General features: G+C 44.0%; 1 protein-coding gene across 8 annotated transcripts in view; it reads left to right on the forward strand.

Moving 5' to 3' along the window:
* Window positions 1-12415, forward strand: part of LOC117409822 (dynamin-2) — a 66169-nt gene that overhangs the window by 1446 nt on the left and 52308 nt on the right. For 4 of the 8 annotated variants that reach the window (XM_059006972.1, XM_059006970.1, XM_059006973.1 and 1 more), the window contains exon 1: window positions 185-563. The exons of 1 other annotated variant lie outside the window; for it this stretch is intronic. In XM_059006972.1, coding sequence (XP_058862955.1) covers window positions 403-563 — 161 coding nt within the window. In that variant the 5' untranslated portion in view covers window positions 185-402. Of the gene's footprint in view, window positions 1-183; window positions 564-12415 lie in introns of those variants that run through there. 3 more of the 8 variants (XM_059006975.1, XM_059006976.1, XM_059006974.1) reach the window with 2 other exon arrangements.

Here is a 12415-nt window from a genome sequence, read left to right on the forward strand (position 1 = left end):
GATAGCCAATCCAAAGTTAGAAAAGCCATGAGCGACACCTATCCCGACCAATCGCCGTCTTTGCGGGTTGGGCTATAAAAAATTATATTTCTCCCCGCCTTTTCCATCTGACGGATAAAACCGCTGGCCAATCAGAATCTCAGCTCTGGTGACAGGCAGGGCGCCTGGCCAATAGCGGCGAGCGGAGATAGACGGTTGTCAGCGAGCGGAGGTCGGGTGTCGGCTGACCGGATGAGAAGTTGTGTTTGTGGACTTTCTCGATCTGTGTAGTTTTTATTCCGCTTCCTTTAAGAGCAGAGAGAGGGAAGGAAAAAAAACAAAACAACAACAAAACAGACCAAGAAAGACTTCCTCAAGACATCCGCAGAGCCGCTCTAGAGCCAGAGACAGCCGAGCGCAGCCATGGGGAACCGGGGCATGGAGGATCTGATTCCCCTGATCAATAAACTCCAGGACGCCTTCAGCTCCATCGGGCAGAGCTGCAACCTCGACCTGCCGCAGATCGCCGTTGTCGGCGGGCAGAGCGCCGGTAAGAGCTCCGTGCTGGAAAACTTCGTGGGCAGGTGAGCAACCAAAACTCAAAAATGTTTATTCATTTTTCAAAATCATAACAGAATCGAATCCAACTGCTCCTTTTTTTTTTTTGTAGTACAACCCGAATTAATTCTCTTGTCTGGGGAAGGGGGTGTCATTCATAGAAGTTCACACAACCGGGGGAAACGTAAAGGAGGCTGTGTGGTCCAGTGGTTAAAGAAAGGGGCTTGTAACCAGGAGGTCCCCGGTTCAAATCCCACCTCAGCCACTGACTCATTGTGTGACCCTGAGCAAGTCACTTCACCTCCTTGTGCTCCGTCTTTCGGGTGAGACGTAGTTGTAAGGATAAAGGCATCTGCTAAATAAACTAATAATAATAATAATAATAATAATAATAATAATAATAATAATAATAATAATAAACGTAAACTGGCTGACTGTTCTTGCCTGAGCTGAACTGGGATCCACCCCCAGGCGCCTGGATCGTAGCTTACGCCAAATCCGTAGCGTACCGACACACACACGCACACGCACACGCACACGCACACGCACACGCACACACACACACACACACACATACACAGAGAGCCGGGCTATATCGGGACACGGCGCGTTCAAATAGAAAAAAAAAACCACGATTGTTTGCAGAGAGAGAGAGAAAGAAAGAGGGAGGGAGGGATGAGAAAGTGTGGAAATCCACTGCGCCATGACGTCATTGTTTTTTGTGCCTGTCCCGCCGGAATAAATAACTCAATTTAAGAAGTTATAAGACCAGGAGTCTAATTTCTAGCACTTACAATCCATAGATTTGAACGAAATCACATTTTTATTTTGTCACTGCTGCTGTCTGCAGTTCTGAAAAAAAAAAAAACTTCGTTTCAGGAAGTGCTTGTATATTAGGAAGTGAACTGACGTCAACAGACCAGAATGGAATGAAATCACACGTTTCCTGATATGCTGGTATACCTGGTGCGCCAGGTAACGCCGTGACAACGTCAGCAATCTATACTATTTTTATAACTGGGTGGGGACTGAACAAGTGACACGGTTTCACGATCATTTTACAAACGGTAGTAAACGACTCTTAATAGTTTCCCTTTTGTTCCCAGTCCGAGAGACAGACAGCTACCTATGTCTATGTAAATACGGAACTGGCACAGTCGCTGTATTTATTATTTATTTCTTAGCAGATGCCCTTATCCAGGGCGACTTACAATTGTTACAAGATATCACATTATTTTTGCATACAATTACCCATTTATACAGTTGGGTTTTTACTGGAGCAATCTAGGTAAAGTACCTTGCTCAAGGGTACAGCAGCAGTGTCCCCCACCTGGGATTGAACCCACGACCCTCCGGTCAAGAGTCCAGAGCTCTAACCACTACTCCACACTGCTGCCCTGTATATAACAGACACGAATTACTAACGCGCATACATGGACTCAAATCAGTAGAAAATCTGCTGACAGAAGCTTTTTTTTTTAATTAACATTTTTTATTTACCACTGAGACCAGTACAAAAAAGGGCAGTAGTTTTATATCAAGACGGAATCAACGTTAATGTTTTTTAGACCTTAAGTTTAGAGAGAGAGAAAAGTGGGGGTCGTTTACAGCAGGGAAATAATCTGCGTTAGTGACGTTAATAATTATTATTATTATTATTATTATTATTATTTATTTCTTAGCAGACGCCCTTATCCAGGGCGACTTACAATCGCAAGCAAATACATTTCAAGTGTTACAATACAAGTAATACAATAAGAGCAAGAAATACAATAATTTTTGTTCAAGTGTGACAAACCACAATTCAATAATACAGCAGATAATAGTGATAGTTACATCAGGATATGATTAAATAGTGATAGTTACATCAGGATATGATTAAATAGTGATAGTTACATCAGGATATGATTAAGATAATACTGATAGTAACCTTTTTTATCACCTTGACTATGGTGCCAGGTTACCATCGTGTACTAACTGTCACCTTTTTGCAATAGCGCCACTTCTCCAAATAAATACTCAATTTCGCCAGCTGTAAACAGACCGGAAATACTTGGGCAACCTGGTTTTGCAAGTCCTTCTGCCGAACAGCTTCACTGAGAGAAACAGCCGGAGAGCGAGTCGATTTGAGAATCAATGTGAGCTTACAAGAATAATAACAGTACCCCCCCCTTTCTTGATCCTGTCTAGACGATGCTGTTTAAACTGTGTTTATAGTGTTTAACTGTAGTTGTGCTGGAGTTTGAAGATTTCACACATTCCAGCCTGCAGAACAATGATAATTTAGAGCTTCGTTTTTTTTAAACAGAGTTGAAGGAAACCAAAAAAGACAGAAAATTATAAAAATGCAAACTACCGTAAATACCGTACTTATTTCATAAAATGCCAGTTTGTTCAATCCTGCACTGAAACTGAGGGACAGGCGAATGCAGCGTTTACTCTTTTCCGCAGACGCTGTTTCATTTCTTGCAGTTTTTACTGTGCGGTCTGTGCAGCGCACTTGGTCCTGCTATCTAAATAAACGGAATATAAAAACCTGGGATTTCACTGTGTTTGTGTTTTTGTGGCCACCACAGACAGCAGGGATGGAAATAAGGCTCCGATTGCATAGCAGCCTGATCCATTCCTGGTTTTAGTATTAAGACACACCTGAGCTTGTTACCTCTACACACAATGGCTAATGGAGCTCTTAGTAAGAACTGGAATGGATGAATACAGTAAGAGTCTTATTGCCATCCCTGGACCGCTTGCATTTTGAAAATTTGAAGGAAAGCAGTTGTTATTTTCTCCGCGTGTATGGAGTCCTTATTTTGCCTGCTTTGCATCCAGTTTGTAATGCGAGCGCCCTATATTAAACAGCTCCAGACTTCAGCATTGAAGGGCAGAATGTTTTAAACGGCTGTTCAGGGTTCTTGCAGTCTTCTGCTTTTGTAGCACACCATGGATCCTGGACTGAGCTAAAACCACAAGCTCCTGTGCTTGCAAGGTTTTGCAGGCTGAGAAACGAAACTGCAGGGTTGAAGATTAAAACAGACCGTCTGTCTCTTTCAGTGGTTTTAAAAACTGCTATTTATGTAGTCTATAATTGTCGACCGCTTCTGTGGGGGGAGAGAGAGATACAGCTTTCAATATTTCACCTTAGACCGCAGTGTATTCAGATCACTCTCCCCCCCCATGCAACAACACTGTTTCCCGTTTCAACGCCAGCATTGTTGCAGAAGGGAGCATGAACGGGATGCACTGCAAGGTTTAGAAAAGGAAAAAAAAATTCATTCTTCTGGCAAAAGAGTGAAAGTTGAACAAAAAGTATTGCCCTTTTTTGATGTGTGATTTTAAAAAAAATAACAGAACAGTCATCAAAGGTAATTGGTTTCCTGTAAACGCTGCAGGGGGTTCTGGGACACTAAGTGTACTGGAAAACAATGCATGTTATAAACGAGTTTAGCAGCTGGCTGAAAACCTAGCAGACACTTGAGGACGAAGGTAGAAAACCATTCAGTTTAGTGCTGTATAATTCTACCTTGCCTTTAACAGAGCTTAAAGATGGTCTATAACCTCCTACTGCTGGAAGTGGTAGCAGCAGCAGCAGCACATCCCGCAGAGTGTGTCGCCTTAAACTGCTGAATAGTTTGTGAGGAAGTTAAATCTGTACGTTGTGTGTCACTTATTCTAGTGCAGGTCAGCTCTAGAATCGTGCAAAATGATTTGTGTTCAAATAAGAGACGCTCCACACCCCCATGTGTAATAATCACAAAACATGTTTGATTTTTACTGAACTGTGTTTTATAGACAGTGAGGGGAGGACTGGAACAAAAAAAATAAAATAAAATGAACCAACGCATTTCCACTGTGGATCGTGTTCCTTTCAGAGTTCTGTCGTGGCCACACAATACTAAGCAGACTGTCCTTGCATTATTCAGCTCCGCCACATGACGCAGAGCGAGGCCAGGGAGCACAAAGCTGTTTCTGAACTGCGTTTACAATTCATCCAGAAACAAAGACGCTTTCTCAAGCTGCGAAACATGCACAGTTTGTTCGAAAAGTCATGTTTGATGCAGCACAGCACAGTTAAATCCATTGACCATCGCTACACTACCATTATCTGGAGAGCTGCTTATCCAGTCGTCCTGAAACGTGACTTGGCATAAGTTACTGAGCATATCAGATTCCGGGGATATAGAGGGGTGTCTGTCTGTCTGTCCGTCCGTCCGTCTGTCTGTATATCCGTTACATTTTTACATGTGTCTGCAGAGCTGCTCATGCAGTTGCGTTGAAACTTGGTGTTCTGTGCTGTTCTGTACGCACTGTTGAGACGTGTCACGCAGGGCTCCAGACAAACTCTTTGCCCTAGGAGGCAGTGGCTGCATGTGTGCAGTATTTAATTGTATATGGACTAGGCAGTGATGGAATATTAATTTTGAAATCAACTGACCCCGCTGTTTACACTGTACAGCTACAGCTGTGGCCAAAAGTCTCGCACCACCCTACAGAATGCTGAGTAGCTGGAGTAGTGGTTAGGGCTCTGGACTCTTGACCGGAGGGTCGTGGGTTCAATCCCAGGTGGGGGACACTGCTGCTGTACCCTTGAGCAAGGTACTTTACCTAGATTGCTCCAGTAAAAACCCAACTGTGTAAATGGGTAATTGTATGTAAAAATAATGTGATATCTTGTAGCAATTGTAAGTCGCCCTGGATAAGGGCATCTGCTAAGAAATAAATAATAATAATAATAATATGCAGAACTTCTGGCCAGACCTGCACATTGGCAGGCGTGCGTTGCAGATGTTTCACTGTGTGTATTTCGAATGACACTGGCTGCACGCCCTACTGTCTCTCTCTTGGGCTGTTTTGGCTTTTGAAATGAGGCAAGTGCTGCTGTTGAGCCATTTTGAGCTCTGACAAAGGGAGGAGCGCCCTGAACTGTACAGTACACCACTCTGTAATATTTCAGCTAATCGTAGGTCTGTGAGGAAGCAGCCTGTATGGTCAGGGTTATAGAGAGAGAGACTGTCCTGGGGAAATAAATCTCTTGCACTGTTTGTCTGTCTCCTGCATGCTGTGGGGTTTGTGTTTTTATGAAGCACAGCTTCCTCACACGATAAAGTATTCGCCCCCCATTTTAAATGCTGCGAAACTTGTTAGGGATGGAACTAGGAGTGCAATTATGAATCTTGGACTGTGTTGCTGAATCACTGTATCATATCATAATAGATTCGTGGTATCGTTTGTATTGTGAAGCGAGGCTGAAAGTACAGCATAGCTGTATGGAGCGCACCAAGTAGTTCTTGAATGAAAAATAAGTATGCTTTAGAATTGGTAGGGATATGTACCCTCTTTAGAGAAACTCATTTAGCTATTATTATTATTATTATTATTATTATTATTATTATTATTATTATTAATCAACGAAAGTTGGGTTTCTGACAGTCGTTTTTATCTCCTGAAACTGCTTTACATTTACTTAAAAAAAAAAAAGCTTCTTTTTGTATGTCGTGTCAGCCAATAGGAGTAGCTGATTGGTTATTGACAGGAAAGAAGGGGAGGGGACAGTTTCACCCTCCATGTGAAATGACACTGTTCCAGATATCAAGAACAATGGAGGTGTGTTTCTTTCAAAACGGCACACTTGAGACCTCTCTAATGAACGGACGTGCATGACGTGCGTGTCAGCTTCACTCGAGGTGTGTTACCTATTGAGTTACATCCTAATGGATTCACTCGCATGGATGCTAGCAGGGATCGTCCATTAGGACAGCTTCAATTTATAGGGCTCTGTTTTCCAAAGTGCAGTGGAACAGATCATTAAGACAAACGTTTACTGTGTCTAGATTTGCGATAAAGAATATGTATTTTTTTGCCCTATTTTTTCAGAAATAGGTGTTTTCACAGGGAACTACATATTACACGGCAATGGGTCCATTTCACTGAAATCGTGAAATCTGTGATAACCGTGAACAATCATCCAGCCTCAGGGCTCGCCCATTGGGTCAGCTTCTATGTGTCAGTCATTCGTTTTGTAGGAAAGGCTTCAGAGGCAGTCAAGTCAATTGGAAATGTTGTTTATTGGAGCAGGCAGCAGAAAGAATCCAAGATCTGCACCCAAGTACCTGGGAGCGCGATGACCAGGACAGCGCCACCAACAGGCGCATTTTACTCAACTCTCTCACAACGAGCCCCTGTTGATGTTGACGTCCCCAGTTGGCAGGGTGGCGTTCCCAGTTGGCAGGGTGGCGTTCCCAGTTGGCAGGATAGCGTCCCCAGTTGGCAGGGTGTCGTCCCCAGTTGGCAGGGTAGCGTTCCCAGTTGGCAGGGTGGCGTCCCCAGTTGGCAGGGTGGCGTCCCCAGTTGGCAGGGTGGCGTCCCCAGTTGGCAGGGTGGCGTCCCCAGTTGGCAGGGTGGCGTCCCCAGTTGGCAGGGTGGCGTTCCCAGTTGGCAGGGTAGCATCCCCAGTTGGCAGGGTGGCGTTCCCAGTTGGCAGGGTGGCGTCCCCAGTTGCCAGGGTAGCGTTCCCAGTTGCCAGGGTAGCGTTCCCAGTTGCCAGGGTAGCGTTCCCAGTTGGCAGGGTAGCGTTCTTGCTCCACCCAGAATGAACTCAGTCTCACTATCATAACCGCAGACGAGAACAACGTATAATTATAGATTTCTTCAGAAGTTACAGGAAGCTGGTCTTGAGCTAAACTTCATTATTTTTGCCTGCGGAGATGAAATGTCAGCATTTATTAAATGCCAGCTTGTTCCGCGTCCCTGCAGGAGAATGAAGGGTCGCAGGATCGCTGGTCCAGATCACTCACTCACTCGCAGGGTTTTTTTCTGCCCCTCTCTGTTGTTTGTTTAAAGTGTTGAGATAAGGTCCAGACGGACCCGCTGTGTGTCCCCATCCCCGTGCAGGTGTAACTCGTGATGTTAAAGGGGGTTGATTAAAGACCAGTATTTTAACAAGGTGCAACGTGACAGAAAACCATTTACTTTACATGGCATCAAATGCAAAAAAAAAAAGATCTGACATACATACTGTAGTTTACTACAGTAGAATTTTGTGACATCAGAAAAAAGCGCTGGCCGTTATTTACTGTGAATGTAAACAAATGCAAACAATTTATATATAGCAGTGTGGAGTAGTGGTTAGGGCTCTGGACTCCTGACCGGAGGGGCGTGGGTTCAATCCCAGGTGGGGGGACACTGCTGCTGTACCCTTGAGCAAGGTACTTTACCTAGATTGCTCCAGTAAAAACCCAACTGTATAAATGGGTAATTGTATGTAAAAATAATGTGTACAAAATAATGTAATTGCATGCAAAAATAATGTGATATCTTGTAACAATTGTAAGTCGCCCTGGATAAGGGTCGTCTGCTAAGAAATAAATTATATATATATATATATAAAAACACGTTTGCATCACCTAGAATTTTAGGCTTGAGACATTCATTAAAAAAAAAAAAACTATAGATGAGCATAATTTAGATCTTTTATTTCATGTCATTAAAGAAACTGCAAAATGATATCGCAGAAGTCCACCGGAAGCCATAGCAGTAGCACAGTATCTCATGTTAGATTTCGAAAATGTCACATTTTTCGATTTTTGTCAGTTTTTCCTTAAGGATGTGGAAAACTACAAAGCGGTGTGTAATTCAATATGTTAACGTCACATTATTCAGCAGGTTGCATTTGAATTTTGGCCAGAGCTGCACAGTGCAGATTTTGACATTAGAAAGAAAGATTGTGACAGTGAACGGAGAGTGATAGTAAGCGAGGGGAGTTCCTCTGAGCTGGCACTGCAGGGCAAGGGGAACTCAAATAGCAGCGGATTGTGCATTCGTGGATTAGAAACGTCTGCAGAGACAGAGTTTTAAACAGTTGGTTTTAATTTGTGCTTTCCTAAGGGGGTGGGGGGCAGCGGGTGGGGGAGGGGGGCTGCTCACAATGCTAGCTGAACATACAGCTTTTGGCCATAGCTGTACACTGTGTAGTTTGACAACACAAATATTGAAAACAGATTTGTTTGGTCCGGTGATGGAAAGTGTTATGCAGCTCTGACTGACTAACCATTACAAAAGAGACAGTGGGTTGGAAGATGCCAGATGTACAGCTCTGTTCGTTTCCGTTTCTTGTGCTGTACGATGCTGCACATGCTGTTGATCTACATCGCGGTTGTCATTTTTTTTCATCAGACTGAGGACTTGTAAAAAGTGTTTGCTGCAATCCGCTGTGATCCCACCCCCTGAGCTGAAAAACGTTCTGAAGAATCAAGCTGGGTTACAAATAAGAAACCAACAAGTTTATCAAGAAGCAGAGAGGTCGGGTGGGGGTGTTGGGAGAGATGAGGGTCTGGAGGTAGCTGGGTGCAGACTGGTCAAGGCATCTGTAGGCTAGTACAAGAGTCTTGAACTGGATGTGAGCGGTGATCGGGAGCCAGTGGAGTAGCGTGGGCGAAGCGAGGCAGAGAGAACACCAGGCGAGCAGCGGAGAATTCTTATTAAAAAGAAGCTGTTGTCCATTTCTCATCACAAACAGCTTTAGTCTAGGAAAGCGAGCTCTCCCTTAACAGAGTTTCCTAGAGTAAATGCACAGCAGAGTGTAATCAAGCACAGTGAAAGCATGGGGAAGCATTGTAAAGCACAGAGAGGTGTGGAAAAGCATAGGGAAGCATTGTAAAGCACAGAGAGGTGTGGAAAAGCATAGGGAAGCATTGTAAAGCACAGAGAGGTGTGGTAAAGCATAGGGAAGCATTGTAAAGCACAGAGAGGTGTGGTAAAGCATAGGGAAGCATTGTAAAGCACAGAGAGGTCTGGTAAAGCATAGGGAAGCATTGTAAAGCACAGAGAGGTCTGGTAAAGCATAGGGAAGCATTGTAAAGCAAAGAGAGGTATGGTAAAGCATAGGGAAGCACTGTAAAGCACAGAGAGGTCTGGTAAAGCATAGGGAAGCATTGTAAAGCACAGAGAGGTCTGGTAAAGCATAGGGAAGCATTGTAAAGCACAGAGAGGTATGGTAAAGCATAGGGAAGCATTGTAAAGCACAGAGAGGTCTGGTAAAGCATAGGGAAGCATATAACCATGGTGAACTATGGGAAGCTGTAAAATGACTGTGCCCATTTACCAGTAAACCTTTATAAGGGATACAAGGCTCCAGAAAGGGGACCAGGGTGATGTATAATTAGTTTGTAAAACAAAAGCAATCATTAACTAATTAATCCATGACTTGTGCAAATTGCATTTCGGTCTGAAGACGTTGACAACAGGCGCTGTCCCTTCTCCCAATCAGCACCAAGCAGAGAGGAGGTGGAGAAGCTGCCTGCTGTGATGGAGGTGCAGAATTCATTAGAGGAGAAACTGGAGACCTGCTGGTAGACTCTGCACACCTCCTCTGTCTATTCAAACCATTAATAATACAAGAGTGTGTGTGTCTGTCTGTGTGTCTGTCTGTCTCGTATGTGTGTCTGTCTCGGGGTGTGTGTGTGTGTCTGTCTCAGTGTATGCGTGAGTGTTTGTCTCAATGTGTGTCTGTGTGTCTCAGTGTCTGTGTGTCTGTCTCTGTGTGTCTCAGTGTGTGTGTGTGTGTCTGTCTGTCTCAGTGTGTGTGTGTCTGTGTCTGTCTCAGTGTGTGTGTGTCTGTCTGTCTCAGTGTGTGTGTGTCTCAGTGTGTCTGTGTCTGTCTCAGTCTGTGTGTGTGTCTGTGTCTGTCTCAGTCTTTGTGTCTCAGTGTGTCTGTGTCTGTCTCAGTCTGTGTGTGTCTCAGTGTGTCTGTGTCTGTCTCAGTCTGTGTGTGTCTCAGTGTGTCTGTCTGTCTCGGTGTGTGTGTGTGTCTGTCTCAGTGTGTGTGTCTCAGTGTGTCTGTGTCTGTCTCAGTCTGTGTCTGTCTCGGTGTGTCTGTGTGCCTCGGTGTGTGTGTGTCTGTCTCAGTCTTTGTGTGTCTCAGTGTGTGTGTGTCTGTCTCAGTCTCTGTGTGTCTCAGTGTGTCTGTGTCTGTCTCAGTCTCTGTGTGTCTCAGTGTGTCTGTGTCTGTCTCAGTCTGTGTGTGTCTCAGTGTGTCTATGTCTGTCTCAGTGTGTCTGTCTCAGTCTGTGTCTGTCTCAGTGTGTCTGTCTCAGTCTGTGTGTGTCTCAGTGTGCTTGTGTGTCTCGGTGTGTGTGTGTGTGTGTATGCAGTGCCCTCCTGTGTATTGAATGCTACTCATTGTAATTTTGATCAGTGATGTGCTGGAATTGTTTCAAAGGGAATGTGGATTGGGAATTGATTTTAAAAAGGAATTAGAATTGAAAATCATGAACTGCCCCCGACCCTGCCCAGCACACAATAACAACAGCAGCATTTTTCAAACAACATTTTCTCATTTCAAAAACAGTAAAGGGGGGGGGGGGGGAGCACGACAGAACAGAACCACAAAACACAATCACTTCTTATTTAATTTCAAGTGCTGCGTGTGTGCCATGTGAGCCACGAATAGATTTCTCTAGCACGCTTCCCATGAAGTAGAATGCACCCGGGTTAATGAGGAATTCCAGGCAGTCTTATTTCAGACGGATGGCTCTCCTTTCTTTCTCTGCGAAAGCACGCTTCTGATGGCAAGACTTGGATTTGTTCTGCGATGGACACCCACGCACAGCGCTGCTGTATTCAACTTGCCCTTTTAATGAATTTGTTTACCTGTTATGATGGCTGCATGACTCAACTGATAATGTTCTGAAGCAGGAATCACATTCAGATTTCCACTAGCATTGAAGCTATTGCATCAGAATAGGAGCATGTTACTAGAGGATTACTAGCTCCTTTATAATTTTGTTTTTGAATGTAATTCAGTGTGGTGGTTGCACAGCAAGTAAACAGAAATGCATTCATGGATTCATATGATGTTTTCCCCCTTTTCTCATAACATAGCCCAATGCTTATGTCTTCATCTAGACAGTGTGGGGAAGCTATAAAAAAGGCCAACAAGATGCTCTGATATATTGTGAGAAGTGTTGAATTTAAATCAAGGGAAGTAATGTTAAAACTCTACAATGCATTAGTAAGACCTCACCTAGAATATTGTGTTCAGTTCTGGTCACCTCGTTACAAAAAGGATATTGCTGCTCTAGAAAGAGTGCAAAGAAGAGCGACCAGAATTATCCTGGGTTTAAAAGGCATGTCGTATGCAGACAGGCTAAAAGAATTGAATCTATTCATTCTTGAACACAGAAGACTACGTGGTGATCTGATTCAAAATCCTAAAAGGTATAGACAATGTCGACCCAGGGGACTTTTTCGACCTGAAAAAAGAAACAAGGACCAGGGGTCACAAATGGAGATTAGATAGAGGGGCATGCAGAACAGAAAATAGGAGGCACTTTTTTTACACAGAGAATTGTGAGGGTCTGGAACCAACTCCCCAGTAATGTTGTTGAAGCTGACACCCTGGGATCCTTCAAGAAGCTGCTTGATGAGATTCTGGGATCAATAAGCTACTAACAACCAAACGAGCAAGATGGGCCGAATGGGACCTCCTCTCGTTTGTAAACTTTATGTTCTTATTCGATACAGAATATCTGAAAGCTGTCGGGATATAAGGAGGTCTGTACGTCACATTTTTGCATGAGTCTTGTGAGCACAGGAAGTTATTCCAGGCACTCTGCATCAGTCAATTTTAATAGACCTCATCGTGATGCCTCATTTGCCTACCAAATGCACCTCTTAAACACCAATGCCATTTACATTGCCATTTCTCATTCAGCAGTGTCACGATCATCTCGCTGACGGCTCTAGCTTTGCATTTGCAGCTGTGGCAATGGGGGAGGCATGCTACTGAAGTACTTGTTTCAGCTGCGTTTTCTCAGAATAGGTTGCAAATGAGCTGAATTTGAATGCAAAAAAAAGCTGACACTCCCTTAATGGTCTGATTGGT

Source organism: Acipenser ruthenus, chromosome 34 (assembly GCF_902713425.1).
Source record: "Acipenser ruthenus chromosome 34, fAciRut3.2 maternal haplotype, whole genome shotgun sequence".
Taxonomy (NCBI): Eukaryota; Metazoa; Chordata; class Actinopteri; order Acipenseriformes; family Acipenseridae; genus Acipenser; species Acipenser ruthenus.